General features: G+C 39.0%; 1 protein-coding gene across 3 annotated transcripts in view; it reads right to left on the reverse strand.

Annotated features, from left to right (window-relative positions):
- nbeal2 (neurobeachin-like 2) overlaps positions 1 to 23,845 on the reverse strand; it is a 246,023-nt gene that overhangs the window by 35,432 nt on the left and 186,746 nt on the right. For all 3 annotated transcript variants that reach the window (XM_060823728.1, XM_060823731.1, XM_060823729.1), the window contains exons 33-43: positions 21,047 to 21,204; positions 19,440 to 19,564; positions 18,647 to 18,767; positions 16,509 to 16,666; positions 13,014 to 13,147; positions 8,208 to 8,312; positions 6,776 to 6,871; positions 4,443 to 4,567; positions 3,473 to 3,613; positions 1,574 to 1,704; positions 161 to 270 (exon numbers count right to left, since the gene is read on the reverse strand). In XM_060823728.1, coding sequence (XP_060679711.1) covers positions 161 to 270; positions 1,574 to 1,704; positions 3,473 to 3,613; positions 4,443 to 4,567; positions 6,776 to 6,871; positions 8,208 to 8,312; positions 13,014 to 13,147; positions 16,509 to 16,666; positions 18,647 to 18,767; positions 19,440 to 19,564; positions 21,047 to 21,204 — 1,404 coding nt within the window. The remainder of the gene's footprint in view (positions 1 to 160; positions 271 to 1,573; positions 1,705 to 3,472; positions 3,614 to 4,442; positions 4,568 to 6,775; positions 6,872 to 8,207; positions 8,313 to 13,013; positions 13,148 to 16,508; positions 16,667 to 18,646; positions 18,768 to 19,439; positions 19,565 to 21,046; positions 21,205 to 23,845) is intronic.

Genomic DNA, 23,845 nt, shown 5'->3' on the forward strand with positions numbered 1-23,845 from the left:
GAAACACTAATTAGAAAACAAACAATGCAGCAATAATCTAAGATTGCAACTGAATCCTCAACCTCCAAAATAGTATCCCGAGGAGAGTTTACAGGAAGAATGCACTGTGGTGAATGGCAAATTATAACCAAACAGATTTTATCCCCTCCTTCTCAGTTACCAGTGCTTTTCTGTGCTTGTAAATGAAATCTTCAGGGGATTTTGCCCACTTTGGAAGGACAACATCAGCTACATTTTCGTTGGTCATCTGCAGGCAGCCGAGATCAAACCCTAGAGAGCAAAAGACAGAAAAGATGAGAGAAACGAAGAGAGGTCAACATGAACATCGTGACAAAAAATGGGTTTGGAAATGGGACAAGTGAAAGACAGAGGGAAATATGAAGATAGGGAGAGACATACACAGAGACTGAGTGAGACAAAGAATGATTTTGAGAGTGAATGAAAGTTAGAGGTGTAGGAGATGGAGGGGAAGGGGAACAACATCCAAAATCAGATGAACATAAACAGCAATGGAAATATAGACAAAGAGAGTCAGACGCAGAGAGATATATATAAATTAAGATATAGGGAGGAAGAGAGAGGCAGACATGGAGAGAGAGAGACAGAGATGAAAGCAAAACAAAAATTACATTTTGTTAGTAATTTCACTGGTACTTTTCTCCATTTTATTAACTGTGCAACCATAAGAGATGGCTCTTCTCTTTCCCAATAGGCACAAGTGATCTTGCAAGACTCAGATCTTCTCAATATTTGATAAAGTGATTAATGTCTATGTGATAATGATCATTCATCTTATCAATCTACTTGATAATAGAGGGATTCCCCCTAACATGCTCATGAATGCATTTTCCAGGGGGGCAAAACTATCTGAAGCATGAATTTTGACAGATTTTTCCACTTGAACATGCAAGGGATGCTGAAGCCAAATGTAATTTGACCTTTCTCAGATCAACTAGGTCAACACCAGTCTTGGGCTTTCTAATTGCTGTGGTTCAATGCCACTGCCCAGCATATTTAACTCAGTCATTCCTCGGTCCATTCACTCTCACACATCATGATGCCAGCCCAATTGAAGCGAAAGCTTTTGGTACCTAAATCAGTGATTATGGCTTCAAACCTCACTACAGAGATTTGAGGGCATAAATGAGGCTAATATGTCAGCATGATACGGAGGGAATTGGAGAAGCCTTTTTTTGCATGAGATGTTAAATAAGGCCCAGATTGTCTCTTCACTTCAGTGCAAAAGATCCAAAGCACGTGTCAAAAAAAAACAAGAATATGCTCCCAATGTCTGTCAACTCGCATTGCTAAAGGAGAACATCTGGACAGACATCTCATCACTGATTGTGAGTGTGTGCTTTTCTCTTTTACACCAGGGACTACATTTATAAAATATTTAATAAATTATATTTGCACTTTGTGACACCCTGAGGCTAGAAAAAAAAAAGTGTTATATCTTTGCATTTTCTTAACTGATAGTTGAGGTTCTGTATTAAAGAGTTAATAAACAAAAGTTTGAGACAATGCCATCCGATAATTCATTTCGTGCTAAAAAGCCACCAGTTTTGCCTACCATTCTGGTTCTCCAGGAATTCTGGGAAGTAGAAAAATTCTGGGGTCAGCTCCTTTACATCTACAGGATTGTCTATTCGGACCTGCCAGGCTGCTGGGATTGAGTGAAATTGACGATCTGCACAGTCGAACCTGCAGAACACAAACAGTTAATAGGACAGGAATAGGGCAGATGGGTAGAATACAGTCACCTTCAAAATTAGAAACATGTTTAATTGAGAAATCTTTTCTTGAAGGTTAAAAAGAACTTCTAGCACAGCAAGGCTGCTGTTCCATGAGGCAATTTCCAGGAAAGATCGATAGCTCTCCGTCAAATTGAGAAACTTCATTGAATAAAGTAATGGTGCTGAAAGGTTTAATGTTGGACGTTGCATGAAGCTCCACCTAATCTGATGAGGTGATGAGGACTTGGGTGGGAAAAGCTTGAACAGCTTAGTATCAAGTGGAATGAAACCTATCCTAAGTCTCCTCAAAATATAAACAAAAATGTATAACTTAACAATGTAACGAGTATCTGATTACTTAAATAAAATGTATTACATTGTTTCTAAGACAAGAGCCTCTTCTCGTTAAGATTCATTGGTGGCTTTCCTCTACGACTGCATATCTTTAGAACTAACTAATCTAAGTGGATGGCAGCAGTACCTAACCACAAAGCTGGTTGTGGTTCATATCACAGCGCTTGCAACAATATGGACCCAAAGCATGTTCAAAATGGATTGAAGTGATGAGTGTTTAGGTCCCTGATTTGTTGAGCATTGTAACCTAGAGAGTCTTGCGTGATCTTCTTCATGCAGTTGAAAAATTGCTGCATTTAAATGTGAATGGAATACTTTATAACTATGGATCTCTTATTCTGCCTAGTGCAAAGCTTCCTTTAAACTGCCCATCTAAGATTTTGAGATCAAATAGATCACGGGCTAAAATATACTATCAAGCACATTCTGCACAAATATATCACCAAATAATAAGCAAGATTTTCTCTCTGCTGGTCCATGGAAGACTTCCAGGGCTGGTATGGCATAGGTTACTAGCCAAATGAAGGTTAGTTAACAACCACAATTAACAATGCCTCTTACACATTCTCTGAGGGTCTGCACATAGCAACAGCAACGCTGATTCCAGTTCCAAAAATCACAGCTGCACATGTACCGGAGGTGTGTGCAGAAGAAACAAAACATAGTAGAATTACTGATCATAATAATTGAGTCCTACATGAATCAGTTTACATCACTGAAGCATCTAGCTAATTAATATGATATTTAATAAAGCAGTTCAGCCTACACTGGAAATCAAAAACATTTTCCTGAGCTAAGAACCATCTAAGGCAAGCATTCATTTAGAACCAATTTCGGGATAATTTTGTTCTCCTGATCAATGCCACTTGGAAATGACTTGAAGTTGCTTATATATATTTCACAACTGAACCTCAGACCCCTGACAGGAGAAATGATTAAAGATCACTTAGCCTGATGAGTTTTCTCTGCTGCACAGTTAGAGCATTGTTGAACTGTATGTCAAATTAGCTTTCACACTTCTGTCCCATATAACTTGGACCTTCACAGAACAAAATCTACCCATCTCCATTCTGGAAGCTCCAAGTGACTCAGATTTTGGGGGACAGTTTTCAGATTTCAATGCAATGTATGGGAACAAAGTGTTGCTTTATGTCACTCACAAATAGTAGGACTCAAATTTGTATTATTTTGTTTTGGATTCTGCCACCAGAGAAATTGGTTTCTCCATATCCACCCCATCAAATCCTTTAGCAAGTGAAACACGTTGATCTGTATGTTCCATCTGTATACAAATCCAGATTGCTTAATGTAACATAGTATAATTTCTCTTCACTAAAGTCAGGGTAAAGAGATCCTCCGCCATGTTCAGATTCAGTGCTCACCTGCCACTCTGTAGTTGGATATGCAGGGTAGTGAAAGGCTCGACCCGGATCATGTAATGCATGACTCCAGCGGCATTGGAGTAGTGTGTACCGTAGTGAAATTTATCAATGTCTCCAGTTGGATCTTCAAAACTCTCATATCTGGGTGATGAAACAGAGGGAGTAAAATCCCAGCTATGTACTGTTCAACACAACTTGGTTCATGTAACCATAGGCACTGTAACCATAGGCATAGAATTCCCAAAACTAATGAATATTTATCACCAGCCAAAATTAGCAGGGGAAATATTACAAACCCTTTAAGAACGGGAGTAGGTTACCATACCCTCAAGCCTGCCCTGCCATTCAGTTGATCATAGCTGATATGTATCTCAAATCCGTTTAAATACTTTTGATAAATCTCTTACTTGCTTTTCTTTATACCCAACTAATTACATTCTTGAAAGCTCTAAGTAGCTCACCATCCACACCTTTTAGAGAAGAAAATTCCAGATTTTTTTCCATTTTATGAGACAGGTTTCCTGATTTTAATCCTGAATGCCCTAACTCAACTTTTATAAATTTGCTGATCCAAGGAAATCATTTATCTATCTCTTGAAACCCTTGATCATTCTCAAGGTTTCAATTAGGTCTTCCTCAATGTAACTAAGAAGAAGACAGTGATCAAACACATTGCGTCAGTTATAAGTAACATTATTTGTGAGTAGTGTGGGGGGCAACATCTAAACCAGATTCCATCCTCACCTGTTATTCATAGACATTAATTTTTCTTTCAGGTATAACTGGAAATCAATCAGCAGTTAACACTTGGACTGGATTTCCACTCGCCTTACCACTGATGATTCAATGGCAAAATGGCTGGGGGTTACACTAAATTTGTGTTGGGACAAATCCCTTCAATCATTTAGTAGGTAGAAAAAAAAATCTGTCCTGAACAAAAATTCTGAAAACAAAAATTCCAATGACTCACTTCTCCTTCACATCCTTTGCATGCTTATCATTTACAACGCCAATGGGCCGAGAGAGATCCCGGAAAACACTCGGGTTGTTCAAATCCAGTTCCTCAGATGTGTAGTCACAAATGATCCATGGGAACTAAGTTAAATAAAATTAAATTGAGCAGCAATTAAACAAAGCTTTCATCTCCGTCTTTTAGATTCATGCTGATTTCATATGTAAAATAATGGCCACATTAACTGTATTAAAGATGCATTTTGTGCTCAGTTATTTGATGGGAATCATTCTAACGCTAAACTGCCTGTAATGTTAAACAGAGAACTTAAAAAAAAATAGGAACAGGAGTAGATCATTCCGTTCTTTGAACCTGCTCAGCCTTTCAATTTCATTATTGCTGATCATCCCAGTCAGTACCCTGATCCCACTTTCTTCCCATATCCTTTGCCCCATTGGTCCTAAGAAATACATCTACATTTGGCATAGAATGGAGATCTCATTTAGATATGCCAGAGAGCTGGGAAAATGCAGAAGGAGCTTTACTACTTGCAGAAACGGTCTTTGTACCTAACCTGGGAGTATTTGATCCGACAGTGTAGAGACAGTTTTACTTTGCGTTGTATTTTCTCAACATTGTTTGGAGATTTGCTTGAAAAGTAATCCATATTGTATCCGTAGGAGCAGAAGGAGATTTTTTTGTCCAAGCAAATCTGCTCTGCTATTCAATAAGGTCACAGTTGATCTGAAAATCCTCAACTCCACTTGCCTGTCTTTTCACCATAACCCTCACTTATCTACCTCAATCTTGAGCATTCTTAATGACCAGTTTCAACAACACTTTTTGATAAAGGACTCCACAGATTCACTACCCTCAGGACTAAAAATCCTCATCACCTCCGTCTTAACTGGGTGATCCCCTACTTTGAGGTAATGCCCTCTGGTTCGAGTCACTCTCAAAGAGAAACAACCTTTTTGCATGTATTTCGTCAAACCCCGCCAAGAATCTTGTATGTTTCAATAGTTTCACATCTCATTCTTCTGAAGTCCAATGAGTACAGGCCTAAACTATTCACCTCCTCATAAGAAAGTGCCTCTATATCCAGGATCAATGTAATGATGCTTCTCTGGACTGCCGCCATTGCACGTATATCTCCTTAAATAAAGGGACCCAAAACTATTTCCGTAGTCCAGTTTATGCCTTATCATTTTATCAAGCCATCCTGAATTTCACACTGCCACCCCTTTGATCTAAAGGCCAAAATTGCCTTTGAAATGAAGTCCAATATTCCTTTTGCTTTCCCCATTACCTGCTGAAGTTAGACTGCAGTTATTTGAAATTCATGCCAAGGAACTTCAGATGTGTGCTTTCTGCCATCTTTCTCCATTTAAATAATATTCAGCTCTTCTATTCTTTCTGCTAAATTCCATAACCTCACATTTTCCACACTGTACTTCATCTGTCAAGTTTCTTTCCATTTGCTTACCCTGCCTTTACTCCTTCGTAAACTTGTGTCATCCTCACTGCTTGTCCTCCCAGCTATTTGTGTTATTCAAAATCTTGGTTAATAATACATTTGCTCTCCTCATTCAATTCATTAATGTATATTGTAAATAACAGAACCTCACCACTCTACTAGCTACAGGTTGCCATCCTGAAAATACCTCTAATTGCCAAACTCTGACTTCTGTATGTTAGCTGATCCTTAATCTACACAAATATACGACATCCCACAAGCATGAGCTCTTATCAAGTAGCCTTATGTGCAGTTCCTTATGAAATGTGTTTGGGAAATCCATTACAGCTACTGGTACTCCATCTATCCTGCTTGTTATGTCTTCAAGGAATTCTAATAGATTTGTCAAGCATGATTTTGCCTTCATAGAGCCAGACACTGATTATATAATGAAGACGACAAATGCTGGAGATTACAGCAGGTCATAATTATATAATGTATTTCTAAATGCTTGCAATTACTCCCTTTATAATAGTCTCAACATTTATCCAATGACAGATGTTAAGCTAATTGACCTATAGTAAGCTTACAGAATCGAAGGATTCTTAGAAGACGACTTACAACTGATTTACTCTCTCTACAGATCTCCATTAAAATCCTAGAACAGAACTCACCGTGTCCTCGAGTGCTTGTGACATTGATTGAAATCCAAAGTTCCTGAACCTGACTGATTGAGTTGCACCAAAAAAAAACTTTGCTATGATATCCATGGAAGAATGAAAGGAATGAGTTGTATATGAAAACTATTGGGGGCCCAAAAAAAAAGGGCACAGAGGCCTTTGACATCCCCCCCCTACTCTCCCACCCTTATCATGAGTTAGGATGATTAACTTACCACAGGATACTGAGACAAATCATTGTAGGTTCTCCCTGCAATAGTATTGAGTTGCATCAAATATTCAAAATTGGAGATCTTTCTCTGAACCCATTTCTGAAACAAAATAATACCATTAATCATGAAATCTGCAAAGCAAGTCAACAAAGGCCAGTCTTTTCAAAATGATTAAAGTGACAAGGTATACAAAAGTTGGAAAGTTACACCATTATGACATGCATGGTAGATTTCAGTTGAAGTACCAGTATGGACTTTGTGAGAAGAATAATAGCGAGTGCTGATTGCGAGTATAATTTTAATTCCCATTTAACAGCAATCCTGACTGAATTTACTGCAATGCACACCTGTCCCATTAAACATAAAGATCGGGAAATTGCTGTATGAAGTGTCCTGTCCCTCCACAGGGTTTGTCACAACAATACCTCATTGATAGACAGATCATTCACATACACAACAATGCGAAGTTAAGGCATTTAGTTGGTTACAACTATTCCACTTGGTGTATGTCAATTTTAAAAGCATGTAAGTTTTAATTACTGCCAAACAGTTTCCAAAACTGAAACTGCTTTTTTTAAAAACAATTGTAGAGTCTCATTCCTTTAGATTTCTAATATTTCTACATTTTCAAAACATGCCTTATTTCTCTCTTAACCTAATCCATCTTTCACTCTTCATACAATTTTGTTTAATGTTTTAATATTACATTAGATTAAATATCCCAACCTCTATTTCTCATTTTAGTAAACGTATTAGAATTCTTAAATTTCATTAGCTGAGGATACATAGCATCCCTGTCTTATTTACACATCTCAGATCATGTATAGGGAGTGTGGTACTGTTTAAGCTCCTCAGTTACAAAGATTCCATAAACCCAAGTGCAAGGAATAGTAAGTGCTGTTCACTCAATGCTGACTGCAAAACCAAGCCAATGGTTTTCAGTTCTACACACTGTACTTTAGTAAAGGTATCAAGGTGCAACAGAGATTTACCAGATTGATTCCAAAGTTAAGGCATTCCAAACAGGAAGGAGATGTGAAAAATCAAAATTGTTGCCTTTACTATAAAAAGAGAACAAGGTAAAAGGAAAATAGAACAGGGTTGTTTGAAATCATGAAGAGCTTTGTTAGAGTTAATATTCAAAAGCTGTTTCCACAGCAGAAGACTTGATTAACCAGAGAACACAGATTGAAATTAATTGGTGAAAGAACCAGAGGGAGACTGTGTTTTAATGGTTTCCCTTTTTTTTAAAAAGGTGATATAAACAGTTAATGAAACATATTTTGTTTTCTTTTTGAAAGTTGCTAACATGCTCAGCACAATGGGAAATAGCAGGGGAGTGAGATTAAGTAGATAGCTCTTTCAAAGTGTTGACACAGCCACAACGGTCTGGTTGTGTCAATCATTAATTTTCCAATTTACTGCAGCACCTTACCTGAGTTAATCCAGATGCTTTCAGCAGTTCCTGAGGGGAACGGCTGTTGAAATGAAGATTGGGGGGACGTGTACTCACTATACGTGAATACACTTTATTTCTGACCTGTGTGTAGAAGCAAAAAGAATAAATCAGTCAGATGAGTGGACTCAAATTTCCTTACTGAAACTGTATAAAATCCAGTATCAACAAAAAGTGATCAGCCAGCCTCTCAAAACTCAAATCAAGACAGCACACAATGTGGCCAGCAAGACCTCTAGTTACACAAACCCTTATTTGACACATGATATATTTACATAGGGGTTTGCATATAAGCTTTACCCTTTTTGCATATTCATGGATAAAATGGTAACATAAAAAGGAAAATGGTGCACAAATGTGTTCTAATGTGTTCCAAAGTGTTTTACCTCCTTGGTTACAGGTATTGAATGGTCAGTAAATGTGCATGAGGTACATTTATCACTCTTGTATGCAAGGTGTTTTCTAATAAAATAAATGCAGTTTGTTAAAATCGTGTCTCATTGATATAACGCAAGTGCTTACACTTCAAAATATACTTCATTAACTGTGAATTGCTTTCTGACATCTTGAGGTTGTGAAAATGCTATATACAAGCAAATTATTTTGAACTTCAGGCATGAATTCATTGCCGCAGAGTGCAGTGGAGGCCGGGATGCTAAATGTCTTCAAGGCAGAGATTGAGAATGGCGGTGTGGACTCGATGGGCCGAATGGCCTTCCTTCCACTCCTATGTCTTATGGTCTTATAACCTGGAATTAGTCTCACTCTGGGCTTGCAACAAGGAAGATTAGAGAAATTAATGTGTGAGGACTGGTGTGGGTTATGGTTTGTGGGGCAAAGGTAGAAGTATTGAGGAAATTAGATCCTGTAATATTGGGTCAATCTTCACTTGAAGCATGCTGGGATTAGTGTTTTAGCTAGCTGCATAACTTAGTAAGCAGAGGGCAAAGGATTCAGTTTGGAAAGGCAAGCTGGAAAGTTTGGAAAAATGATTAATTTACGATGACACATAGGAATTGAGGGTATACATCTGAGAGTAAATTAACAGATAAGGCAAGATGTAAAGACAGCTATTTTATATTGTTGACTTTTTTTGAACAGTGAAGGGAATTCTAGACAGAATGGCTGTACGTGCAAGTGTTCAGAACCATTTGCCCGCATTTGCAAATGACTCCAAGAATAGTACTGGTACCCCAGTGAACTATAACTGAGATGAGAAAAATAGTAAAAGGCATAAAGACTCTTTGTCTGAATGCAAGTAACATTAGAAACCAAATATATGAACCAACAGTGCAAACGACTGATTGTCATTAAAGAGTCAACACTGCAATTTGACTTAGACTGATACCTGAATACTGAAGGGTCCAGGATATTTAGATGATAAAACTATGAAAAGGTGGAGTGATGGCCAGTTTAATTAATCATAACATTAGTAAAATAGAAAAGGATGATCCAAATTTAGGAAACTAAATGTAGAAGCAGTTTGAGCACAAATGGAAAATGATAAAGGCAAGAAGTCACTTGGGGGAAGTGATGTATACACGCCTTAGCAATAATGACATAGTAGGATGGAGAATAAAGCAAGCAATAAAACATTTAATTGAGCAATAACAAGTGGCAAGTCAGAAAACTGGACATAGCAGAAAATCAGCAAAGATTGGTCAAAAAATAAGTTAGAGTACAAGAGAAACTAGCTGGAAATTTAAAATCAATAATGATTTTTTTTTTTACAGATAATTAAAAGGAAAATAGTTAAAGTGGATGTTGATCCTACAGGAAGAGGGTCTGGAGACTGAATAAAAGAAATAAGGGCATGACAATTTCACAGGTTTTCTGCACTGGTCTGCACTCAAGTCAAGAAGAGTATAATCAACAAGAAATTGGCAATGATGTGATAAGTAGAGTGTAAAATACAGTATTATCATTTGGGATTAGCATTTTAAAGTAGGGGCATATGAATTTTGCCCAGTTCTGAGAAAGTTTTTTTTTGAAAGGTCACTAAGTTATTTGGAATAGTGACCTAAATACATCATTTCCAAGGAGGCATGTGATGTCAGCCAAGGGCCTGACAAGACACCCATGGTGCTAATGGATGAAATAACTTTTGCTTTAATTTATAATCAGACAGAGGTCATTAGTTGAGATTTTGTCTTCAGTTCAGAGGGAGAACGGTTACCTTCCAGTAGAAGAATCAATTTTTTCAGTTCCGTTCAAAAGAACCAGTTACCTGAGCCAAAGGTGTGGAAGTGCCAGTGCTGGTCTGGAGTGGACAAAGTCAGAAATCACATGACTCCAGGCTATAGTTTATTTGATATCACCTGAGGAAGGGGCTACACTGTGAAAGCTTGTGATTTCAAATATGTCTGTTGGATTACAACTTGGTGTCATGTGATGTCTGACTGAGCCAAAGGGCTTTTGGTTCATGGAACTTGTATAAAAGATTTCAAGTTGTTAGAAACTAGAAAATTTCGGCTATCAGAATTCTAAAAGGTTCATGATTGTGGTATCACAAAAGAATTGTAAGACTGACTCAGCAAACAAGGATAACAAATTGGAAAGAGTCAATTCAGTAAAAAATTGAAGAGTTGAGATAGGAGTGATGTTTCCCTGGAATGGAGTATTTGACAAAGGATGGTTTTGGGAAACAGGGTGTAACTTTATTTCACTGCAGGTGTTCAAAATCTTTGACTATTTCATACTGATAACATTGTTTATTCCTTTTATCTTTTATGCAATTAACTTACATTGTGTTGTCAAAGATCATCTGAAGCCTTATTTGAATATGTTTAAATGACTAACTGCCATGTTGATCAATTTCAAAACTTAAACATGTGATCTGGAAGGTCACGTTTCATTCTGGTATCTGATTTTTCCAGCATTACCATTGGTTGATAGCATGGAGTAATTTGTTGGAGCTATGATCTGATAATCCTGACAAAGATCAGCCGAGACAGCGAATATAGCAGCTAGTAAGATAGTTGATGTGTTGGTTCTAATCTTCTAACCAGTCCCTTGATTCAGGGAAGATTCCAACAGAATGAAAAAGTAAGTAATGTAACTCTTTTATCCAAAAAAGTGAGGGGAAGGAGAGAGAGAGCAGGAAATCACAGGTCTATTAGCTTAACATTCATCTAAGTTCCAAGGTGTCTCAACCCACTGAGATGAATGCCCTCTGTCCCAAGGGGAACACATGGGAAAAAAAAAGTGTCACCTATTTTGGATTAACCAGTGAGAGGAAACAATTTCTACTGCCACCTTTTGAAGACTACTTAGGATCTTTTATACTTCAACCAAGTCACCTCTCACTCTTCCAAATTCCAGTGAAAACAAATCCAAGTATTAATTTAGTAAACCTCCTCTGAACTACCTTCAAAAAGATTTACATCTTTCCTATTAAGATCATAACTAGACAATATTCCAGGTGTAGTCTCACCAAGACGTTGCATAACTGAAGCATAACATATTTCATGGCGTCCCATTTGACCACCTTGGTTACACACTGCACCTGTATACTAATGTTTTGTGACTCATGTACTCATCTCCTGGATCCCTCTCTAACTCAGAATTCTACAGTTATTTGTTGTTTAAGAAAGACTTTGCTTTTGTATGCTTCATATTAAAGTGAAGTAGCTCCCACTCACTCAACTTATCTTCATCTGTCTGCAACTTCTTTATATTCTTTTCACAACAGAGTTTCCTATCTTTGTGTCAAACATAGCTATCATGCCTTGGTACCCTTCATCTAAGTCACTAAAACATATTGTAAAATGTTGAGGACCCTGACCTCTGCGAGATGCCACCTGATACATCCTGCCAATCAGAAAAAGGCCAATTTATATAAACTTTTTTTTCAGTAGTCAGCCAGTCTTTAATTTGTGTTAGTACGTTATTACCTGTACCATGGGCTCCTATTTTGTTCCATAGCTATTTTTCATGGCACTCTGTCAGATGCCTTTGCAAAACCAAAGTACATGATCACCTTTATCCACAGCCCACGCTACTCATCGAAAGGGAAATGCTGACTTTTCCTAATTACCTTAAGCTTTTTTAAGTGCGCAGCCATAACCTTTTCAATTATGGATTCTAACACTTACTTAACGGCACATCTCAAGTTAACTGACCTTCCTGTTTTCTGCCTCCTTCCCTTCCTGATTGGCAACTATAAATCTCATTATAATGGAGGACCTGCTTCAAAAAACAGAAGTACTGTGATATTAACGAGTTAACTTGCTCTGCTGACCTGCAGGAAACTGGATGTCCCGAGGCTAGGGTGGGATGCTTCCGATGTCCAGATCGATTGTCAGAAATTACATTATCATTTTTTATTTTTCAGAGCCATTTACATGGCCACTTCCTTGTTATTCAAAAGCCTATTTACATTTTCATCCACTGTTCAGTACTCAATAAGGAATTTATAGTTGGGATTCTGACTATTCCTGTTAGTTAAAAGAAACACAATTCACTTTAGAACTGGCCATTAAGGGTTGATTTACATTCTATTATTTCTGGAGATGATTAGGTCTCTGCATTGTATCTTGAGTAGCAAGACTGTGAGGGAGTGACTGGGAATTAAAGATTTTGCATAAAGGAAGGACTGTTTCCTTTACTCAGAGACCCCCCCCCCCACCCCTGGACATGCTTCACAACCATGAAGAGGTTTCAGAGTTTCGCCAAAGCTTGTATTGTACAGTTCTTAATAAAAGTTTGCTTGTTCACAGAAGTTGGCATGATGAGTTGCATCAAATATGTAAGAACCTCAGGAAAAAAAGAACCTAACAATACTACCTTTTTTTTGAAGTTGATAAAGTAGTTTGATTGGTCAATAAAGAAGAACTCCAAAGCAGATCTCCTCAAGTTATAGCGTCTGAGGTGCATCTCTCCAAGATGAGACAGGGGACGCTTGAAATCATAGCCAATTCCTGAAACAAATGGACCATAGTTCAGATTATCTCATTCTCGTCACACTCCAACTCCATCATGCTTGCCTCTCCCCAAAGGCCACAATTCAACCAAAGCACAATTCCACACGTAATTCTTTTATACCATGTCAAATTGACCAGGCCCGAAACGTCAAATTTCCTGTTCCTTGGATGCTGCCTAACCTGCTGTGCTTTAACCAGCAACACATTTTCAGCTCTCATTCTTCATTAATAGCTTGGTAGTCAATTGTTGGTGCACTATGACATTGTAGGGACACCAAAACTGATTCTCAATCCATCATAACTTGGTAGCAATTGATGCACATTTTCTGCCGAATGTTCAGGAACCAGGAGTGTTAGTAATGTTTTCCCATGTTGTGAAATCTGCTCAACCCTCAAAACTGACCTCTTTAACCAAACTTTTGGTCATCTGCCTTATCATTCTATCATGTGGCACAGCATCAAATCTTTTTGCTGGAAAAATTTTGGGTGTTATGCAATATTAAAGGTGATGTATAAATGCAAGTTGTTACAATACCTGCTGTAGCTCATTTAATAGTCTGACATATGACTTGGACAGTTGTGTGATTATGTCCCATTCCAGAGAACTAGGCACATAATCCACTTTCATACTGCAGTTCATAATGAAGGCTTGCACCATCAGAGATTTCAGTCTGCCCTCTTAAGGTGACTTAAATAAAGACACTATTATGAAAAACAGCAGAGTCATCAACCTGGGTACATTCCCACCTACCATTTTTTGTAAACTTTGAATCATCCATAAAACTGGTGCCTGCCCTAACTTGACAGCCAGCTATGATTTCTGTACTCCTCCAATTCTGGTACTTACCCAAACCTAATTTTCACTGTCCCACTCCCAGGAGTCAAGGTTCAAAATCAGCAATTCCTTTTCTAAACCTCTCTATTTTCCTTTCTCATCCTTTTAAGCTGCTTTTACTAAGTATTTGGTCACTTGTGCTAATATTTATTCATGTGACTCATTATCTGACTACGATTCCTAATTGTAATCAAATATTTGGGACAGTTTGCTATAAGGTTCCTTTTCAACGCAAGTTGTTGGTGCTCTGGCCTAATTCTGCCCGTAGTGAATTCTACACATTATGGCTTTGAGGAACTTACTTTACATTGGTTGCTGCATTTCCTGCAATACAACAGTGACTCTTAACTGCCTTCTGTAAATTAGAGATGAGCAGTAAGTGCTGGCCCAGCTAGCGATGCCTACATCCCATGAATGAATGAAGAAAATGACACAGTTCTACACTGGCAGCGAACTGTTCTGAGAAATCCTAAGGTCATGACAGATTTTACATAAATATAATTGCAAGTCCTTTTCTTTTGCTAGGTGGCTGATTTAAACAGGAGATCAGAAACGTGACAAAGTTCTAACAGATGGAAATATTTAATTGTTGCCTATCAAACCATGCTCAGTGAATAGGTCTTTAAATTTGGGATTAAATTCAATAATTTCCTGAAAAGATAAATTCAACAATGAGTTTAAACACTTTAAATATTAGCATTCCTGTACTCCAATACAAACATACCCCTCTGCTCCTTATTGTTCCTAATTTACAGAAAACTCAATCAGCAGTGCTGAGTTTGACTCTCCGGACTTAGGAGTTGCTGGTTTGGATTGGAAAATATTGAAATTACATTTATAAGTTAAGAAAGGAGGAAGTGAGAAAACACTATGGAGAGCAATTTAATAAAAGAAATAAATACTTTCACGGAATTGAGCCTAGCAGCTTCTGACTCAGAGGTGAGAGTGTTACTAATTGACTATACTGGGGAAGTTACTAGAATCCATTAACAGAGAGACTGAATATTTTAACAAGCATCACCTGATTAAAAGAAATGTATAGAGACTTGTGAAGAGTAGGTCATGTCTGATTTATCCAGCGCAATTTCTGGGGAGGCCAGTGACATAATGGAAATGTGAATTTCTATGCATATCATCATTATGGATATCAGGCATTTTACAAAGTTCCATATGAGAGATTATTTAGTAAAATTAAATGTAAACTTGTAGTTTGGTAATAGGATATAAACAACAATGGCAATGGGATGCATTCTGATTAGTGGCATGGGATAAGTGGTTTTCTCTGGAACCTATACTAAATCCTCAGCCATATATCAGTGATGAGACAGTTGTTTATCCAAGTTTGCAGGTGACACTAAGTTGGGAATCATGTCATATTTTCTTTTTTATTCATTCACTGGATGTGGACATTTCTAGGTGGGCCAATTTTTATTGCCCATCCTTAATTGCCTTTGAGAAGGTAGTGGTCAGATGCCTTCTTCAAATATGTAGTCCATTTGCTGTAGGTAGACTCACAAGGCCATTAGGGAGGGAGTTTCAAGATTTGTGATGAGGAAACAGCAACATATTTCCAGGTTTGGATGGCAAGTAGCTTAGAGGGGAATTTGCAAGTTCCCATTCATCTGCTGTTCTTGTCGTTCTAGATGGAAGTGGCTGTGTATTTGAAAGGTGTTGTCCAAGGTGCCTTGGAGAATTTCTGTATCTTTTAGATAATAATACACTGCTGCTACTGACAGTCAGTGGTGGAGGGAGTTTGTGGATCTAAAGCCGGCTACTTTGCTCTGGATGTTGCCTAAGCTTCTTCAGTGTTGTTGGAGCTGCACTGTGTGGATCTGAACAAAGGAAGATAGACATAATGAGCAAAAATCTAACAGATGGAATTTAGTTTGGGAAGAGTTACATCATGAGGTTTAGATTTAAGAAAGATAAACTGGAACATTTTCTTCATAGTGAGGAACTAGAAACTGCAAATGAGGAAATGGAGTTGAGTATTCAAATTACTAAAACCTGTGGCAGTTCCAAAAAGTGAACAAAAAAGCAAATGGGATATTGGTCTTTACACAAGGGCTTGAAAAGCCAGAGGGAGGAAGTATTGCTTCAGTTGTGCAATGTCTGAGCCAGTCTCCATCTGGAGGACTATATTCAGTTTTGAACACAACGCTCACAGATGGGGTAAGGCTTAAAGGGTGTACAGCATTGGTTTATGAGAATTTGACCATGGCTTTAAATGGTTACTTACGGAGGATAAGATGCAGACTTTGGGCTGGTATTTCTTTGAGTTTAGAAGATTGAAGGGTTCAATCAATCAAGAATCAAGGTTGAAAATGATATTGAGATTTGGTTAAGGTCCTGATCAGTTTAGATTGAATTGAATGGTGGAATGGGCTTATGCAGCTATGTCAAATTGCCTCCTTACTAAAAGCTTGGTTCAGGTGCAGCATTACTTCATTAAATTGCCAGCTTGAGACACAAAGGCCCTGTTAGAACAGTAACAATGCAGCAAAGGAGTTTCAGGAATCTCACCTTCCTCTGTCTCTTCTTTTTCAATGCTGCCATCATAGAAATACATATGCTGTGTGGTGATTTCCAGGCGCCCAGGGATCACTGCAACAGTTGTGATCAACTCACACTCCTCTGAGATCACCAATTTCTCCTTCTGACTGGGCTCCTCAGATTCAACTCTGCAAAAAGGATTGCTCAGTGAACAAGAACTAATAAACTAATCCATTTCATTTGCAAATAATTTAACATTTGCAAATGTTAAATGTCTCCAGTATGCATAGGTCACAAGCAGCCTGGTGCCAAGGTTAGATTATATCAATTGCATTTAGATTTTGCACTCTTTTGATGTTGGCTGTGCAAAAGAATACCATGCATGACAGATGTTTCGAGACTGGAACTCAACAACACTGGATACATTGGTATGAAAATGCATCAACATTATGTGAAGTGATATAAAATCACAGAATCCTAACAGGGAGGAAAGAGGACATTTGGCCCATTGAGTCACACTGACCCTCTGAAGGGCATCCCACTCAGACCCAGTCCCCCAATCTACCCCTGTAACCCTACATTTACCATGCCTAACCTACCTAATCTACACATCTCTGGACATGACAGGGCAATTTTAGTATCACTAATCTACCCAACTTGGGACTGTGGGTGGAGATCAGGGCACCCAACAGAAACCCATGCAGATATGGCAAGAATATGCAAACTCCGCACAGACACTCATCCAAGGCTGGAATCAAACCTGGGTCCCTGGCACTGTGAGGGAGAAGTGCTAACCACTGTGCCTGTCCAACACAAAACAATAACAGCAGTGAAATGGCAATTTAAATTTAGAAGCTGAGGCAGACATCTGGCCTACATGTGACTTCAGACCCACAGCAAATGTGTTTGATTCTTAATTGCCCTCTAAAGTGGCCCTAATAAGGCGTCAGTTCAAGCCTGAATTAGGGACGGGAAGTAAATGCTGACCCAGCCAGCAATGCCCATATTTCATGAACGAACAGAAAAGAATCTGGGCCTTGTCTAATTAGCTGTCACCTTTCCTGCAATACAATATTGACCACAATGTCTCATTGGGTTGTTAAATATCGTCGGAAGTTCTGAGAACAGAAAATTCAAAATGTAAATCGTGTCCTACTTTTAATTTTATGAAATTACTTTGGAGGCATCAACTTCCACAATGTTTGATTCATTTTGGTCTTAATCAGATTTCAGCTTGTTCTGTTTTTTTGTTAGATAACAGGCATTGACTATTCTACCTGCTTCTGTTTGAGAAGAAAAAGGTTTTTCCCAACTTCAGCTGGGTTACTTTTATAATTGCATCTTCCATTTCTATGCTCACACTACAAATTAGATAATTCAAAAGTCACCATGAGAATCTGCTAAATACTTTAATTGTTCAAAGTACACTGTATATTACAACTAGTAATAGTGGCATGCTGTTGTTACCAATCACCGCATCATTGCGGACAGAAACTAGGGGCTAGCACTTGGCTAAGTCATCTTTAAATATCGTTGCACCCGATGCAGTCTCCTCTACATTGGGGAGACTGGACAACTCCTCGCAGAGCGCTTTGGGGAACATCTCTGGGACATCTGCACCAATCAAGCACACCACTCTGTCGCTCAACATTTCAAATTCCCCTCCCACTCTGCCGAGGACATGGAGGTCTTGGGCCTCCTTCACCGCCGTTCCCTCACCACCCGACACCTGGAGGAAGAACGCCTCATCTTCCGCCTCAGAACACTTCAACCCCAGGGCATCAATGTGGACTTCACCAGTTTCCTCATTTCCCCTTCCCCCACCTCACTCCAGTTCCAAACTTTCAACTCAGCACTGTCCCCATGACTTGTCCTACCTGCCTATCTTCTTTTCCATCTATCCACTTCAACCTCCTCCCTGACCTATCACCTTCATCCCCACACCCACTCACCTATTTGTACTCTATGCTACTTTCTCCCCACCCCCACCCTCCACTCATTTATCTCTCCACCCTGCAGGCTCTCTGCCTGTATTCCCGATGAAGAGTTTTTGCCTGAAACGTCGATTTTACTGCTCCTCGAATGCTGCCTGAGCTGCTGTGCTTTTCCAGCACCACTAATCCAGAACCATCTTTAAATACTGGTTGTTGCATTGACCAAATACTTACTGGCTATTAAGGAAAACAAGATCTTCATCTCCAAGCTGATCATCTTCCAACTCATTTACTTTTGCTTCCTTTGCAACTGCGAGTGGTAAAGCATCCGGTGGGCTTCTCATGTGATCGGTACCTATGAAAAACCAAGTATTAGTCGGCTTTGGATCCTTTCTGCTGTTACATGCTTGTAACATGCACCGATTAAAATAGATTATTTGTTTGGATTAGTTCTCGTTTATGGGCATTTCTGACACAGCCGGGTGTTTCTCACTCATTCCCAGTTGTCCTCAGGGAGATGCTGGGCTTTCTTAAACTGCAATAGTGTATATGACAAAGGTGCTCTTACATGTCATTAGAAATCTTTGCTGCAGTTTGAAATAATGACCGGTTTGGATGGTCATTTCAGTGGACAACAAAGAGCCGAGCACAGCGGTGTTGAATAAAAATCACATTCAAACACAAGCTATAATTACAGCAGGTTTCTGTTCATTACAGATGAATGAAACGACTGTCTGATAGCTTCATGGTTGAAATTATTCCTTTCTCTATTCTGAAGAAACCCCAGCGGATCAGGAAGAGGAGGAATAATGAGGATAAACAGCTCGAACAATTTTGTGGTCTGAACACACTCTTAAAGGTTGGGACTAAGCTGATTAAAATTGGCAGAGTTTCCTACATTAGAAACACAACTTTTCTAATTGATTTAAATCTATTTGGAGATACTAAGATTTTGAACAGTTTTGTAAAATGAAAGTTTCTCTTTTTCTTTAACACTAGGCTAAAGATAAATACATATTTTGTTTACCAAGATTATCTCGTAAGGCACTAGCTTCTGCATGCGTGCTGAAATTGTAGTTTGGAACCAATTTGAGCCTCATCCTTGAGTAGGTCTCCACACTTGATAGCTTCCATTTAGTTTCAGTCAGATTGCTATAGAGTAAGAAGAAGTTGAGTCAGCTGTGGGAAACAGTAGCCTATATGTATATCATCCCAAAACAATTGTCAAGAAATCAGAAATATCATTGGAGCTGAAAGCACTAACCTTGATGCCAACCTTTCCAATGCAGATTCTCACTGATTGATACTCCCTGTCAGGGCCGTGTTAGCACTGTTGAATGGATGGCTGGTTTGTGATGCAAAATGACACTAACAGTGACAGTTCAATTCCCACACTTACTGGGGTTACCATGAACTCTACTTCAAAATCTCTCGCCCAGCCTGAGGCATGGTGACTTCAGGTTGAATCACCACCAAATGTCCGTCTCTCTCTCTAATTAAAGAGCAGCCTTATGGTCTGGTAGGACTATGGTAACATTAAATTAAATGCAGAGTAAACTGTAATTTTGCTACTTTAGGATTAAATAAATACTTTAGATTATCATTCATCCATGACAGCCAAGTCAAATGGTTGAGAGTTAAAGCTTGAACGCAGAAATGTTCCAACTCATGTGAATCATGTGAATACAGGCTGATACTCCACAGCAGGACTGAGCAAATATTGCACTGTAGAAAGTGTTGCCTTTTAGATGAAAAGTCAAAACAAGGTGCTGTCTGCTGTCTCGGATGGATATAAAAGATGGTGTGGCGATATTCAATGAGAAACAAGGAGTTCATCTATTGTTGTGGTCAATAATTTCCCCTCTACCAACACGTAAAATAAATTTGATGTTGCTTCTCATTGACATGTGCAGCCTTCTTGGCTTTTCAGTTCCCTCCATTACAGCAGTAAATTCAAAAGAACTTCATGATACGCAAATCACTCGGGATGTCTTGATATCATATGCTGATGTGATTTTAATATTAACCAAGGATGCACAGCAATGCAAGAGATATTAATGTTAGAGAATGACATGATTTTAAACCACCAAGCAATCCGGTTCACTTGCAGAATGAACAAATCAATGTAAATCTTTCTCCCAATTCCAATAAGTCTCAGCCCAAAAGCCTTCAGGCCAATGTAACAATTTATCAGTTACCTACACCACTGAGTTAGTGACTAAGATCGCCAATTTAGTGCCATTATCTGTAATAACCAGCAAACATGGAAGGACTTTAATTCTATCAGTAAGAGCTAGAAAAGGTTAGTTCCAGTGCACCAAGCCATCTAAATGGCAGGGCCCTTGTGATGTGGTTGTAGTGTCTGGTTCAGAAGATTAGGATTCAAATCTCACCTGCCCCAACATAAGATATTGCAACAGGTTGATTGAAATTACTATCCCCTTGTGGTTATAGTATTAGTCCAGTAATTCTTGAGACCTGGATGAACACAATGAATATTAAGCCTTTAAAAGGTCAGGTATCAGGAAAAGGGACTGCTAAGCTTTTGGATTGCTGGGAAAAACAAACAATTTTTTCAATAATGTCCAAACTCAATAGGGAATTGTTGATTTTTTTAAAAAAGCTGTCACCTACCATTCGGCCCAGGCCCCACGTGGGCAAGTAAAGAGACGTCTTAATGATTGCCACTGCCGAAGCACTGCGTTGTGATGACTATTGATCTGTTTGAGGAGATTGCTGTATCGAGCATTCTCAAACCTCACACGCTTCATGTATGGCTCCAGCATCAACTCCTTGAGGAAGATGGAACAATATTAATATTTTCATTAACTCTACATCATTTTTAATAAAAGGAGCACACCATCTTGCCCAATAAACCCTTTCCTTTCCCTCAGACCTCAAACATAGCATGCTACTCAGTATTTAATAGCTTCTCTCGATGGATATTAAATTCCTAGTAGTTGGAGGCAGTAAGGTAAACAGGTGCATGGTACGGATTAGTTCATTAAATCACGTCCATTTTGCTTTAGCCTGCACCTCATCTCTGATCTCTCTCTCAACTTCGATGCTCCGCATTACCCTTAATGGGACTTGCATGTAAACAAATCAATTGGAAAATACAGGCAATTTATTAGTGTGGTTAATAGATGAAAAATACCATGGAAGATTGGATAAATACTTTTAAGTTGTGTGTAAGAGCACTTGTGGATATTAAAAAAAAAACAGATTGCTTGGGGACCTTGTGTCATAGTAGTGGTGTCCTTGCCTCTAGGCTAGGAAGCCTAGTTTCAAGTCCCACCTGCTTTCGGAGTGTGAAATAGCAACTGTGATGAGGTTAATTAGAATATATCCAAAAAAAAGCTGAGATGGCTTGGAGGGTTCTGGTGGTGCAGTGGTAGTGTCCCTTCCTCTGATCCAGGAGGTCCAAGTTTAAGTCCCACCTTCCCCAGATCGGTGTCCCAATACATCAGTGTTCTCATGGGCTGTTTTCTTATCAATTTGGATTTTGAAGTTGGCAACAGGGTACTGAGATGTGTAAGGCTTTTATGGAAAACGGGCTGCGTCCCTCTCTCTCTGGGCCAGTTCCGATTTCACCTGCCAGAGAAACGTGCTAGACATGTCTGAACAGATTAATTGAATGAAACAGCTCAGTAAGTGGTAAGAGGAGCCAGCCAGCTGTAGAGCAATTGTATAGAGCAGAGATCAATGCTGTGAGGCAAGTAATAGACAGTCTCCAAAGCATTCTAACCTTCACAAATATACTTGGAGGTCATTGAACATTGGTAGCAGAGGATAATTGCCTAAAAGTGAAGTCTGGAGACTTAGGTGCACTTTCACACATAAGGTTTGAATTGGAGTTGAATAAAATGAACTTAGGGATAACCAAGGTGTAGTTAATGGATACTTCAGATGTCACTCAATCTATCATTATGCATTTAGAGTTATAGAGATGGAAACAGACCCTTCGGTCCAACTCATCCATTCCAACCAGATATCCCAACCCAATTTAGCCCACCTGCCAGCACCCAGACCATATTCCTCCAAACCTTTCCTATTCATATACCCATCCAGATGTCTTTTAAATGTTGCAATTGTACTAGCCTCCATCACTTCCTCTGGCAGCTCATTCCATACAAGCACTACCCTCTGCGTGAAAAAGTTGCCCTTTATGTCTCTTTTCTATCTTTGCCCTCTCATCCTAAACCTGTGCCCTGTAATTCTGGACTTCCTCACCCAAGGGAACAGACCTTGCCTATTTATCCTATCCATGCCCCTCATGATTTTATAAACCTCTATAAGGTCACCCCTCAACTCCGACACTCCAGGGAAAACAGCTCCAGCCGACTCTGCCTCTCCCTATTGCTCAAATTCTCCAACCCTGGCAACATCCTTGTAAATCCTTTCTGAACCCTTTCAATATCCTTCACAAATCTTTTCACAACATCTTTCCAATTGGAAGGAGACCAGAATTGCACGCAATATTCCAAAAGTGGCCTAACCAATGTCCTGTACAGCCGCAACATGACCTCCCAACTCCTGTACTCAATACTCTGATCAATAAAGGAAAGCAGACCAAACGCCACCTTACTATCCTATCTACCTGCGACTCCACTTTCAAGGAGTTATGAACCTGCACTCCAAGGTCTCTTTGTTCAGCACCACTCCCTCGGACCTTACGATTAAGTGTATAAGTCCTGCTAAGATTTGCTTTCCCAAAATGCTGCATCTCACATTTATCTAAATTAAACTCCATCTGCCAATCCTCAGCCCATAAGCCCATCTGATCAAAATACCATTGTAATCCAAAGTAACCTTTCTTCACTGTCCACTACACCTCCAATTTTGGTGTCATCTGCAAACTTACTAACTATACCTCTACATTCACATCCAACTCATTTATAAAAGACCAAAAGTAGTGGACCCATAACCAATCCTTGTAGCACACCACTGGTCACAGGCTTCCAGTCTGAAAAACAACCCTCCACTACCACCCTCTGATGTTTACCTTTGAGCTAGTTCTGTATCCAAATGGCTTGTTGTCTCTGTATTCCATGAGATCTAACTTTGCTAACCAGTCTCCCAGGGGGAACCTTGTCACACGCCTTAAAGTCCATATAGATCATGTCTACCACGCCGCCCTCATTAATCCACTTTGTTATTTCTTCAGAAAACAAAATTTAATCGCCCAAAAGAGCAGGGTTTCTGGAGCCGACATGCGACATGAAATGTACAGAAGAGGAGGACGACGATACAGATGTATCAGAAAATACTGTATTGGCCATCAATAACTTTAGTTGTAGTCACCAATTCATTCAAGTGGGTGTACATCAAAAGTAAGTGAGGTTAACACTTTGAAATCAGTAAAAAGAGTAAAGATTCTGTGCAAGATAGCAAGGATTAATCTCCTTGTAGATACTGATATAGTAACCAGTG

This window comes from Hemiscyllium ocellatum, chromosome 4 (genome assembly GCF_020745735.1).
Source record: "Hemiscyllium ocellatum isolate sHemOce1 chromosome 4, sHemOce1.pat.X.cur, whole genome shotgun sequence".
Taxonomy (NCBI): Eukaryota; Metazoa; Chordata; class Chondrichthyes; order Orectolobiformes; family Hemiscylliidae; genus Hemiscyllium; species Hemiscyllium ocellatum.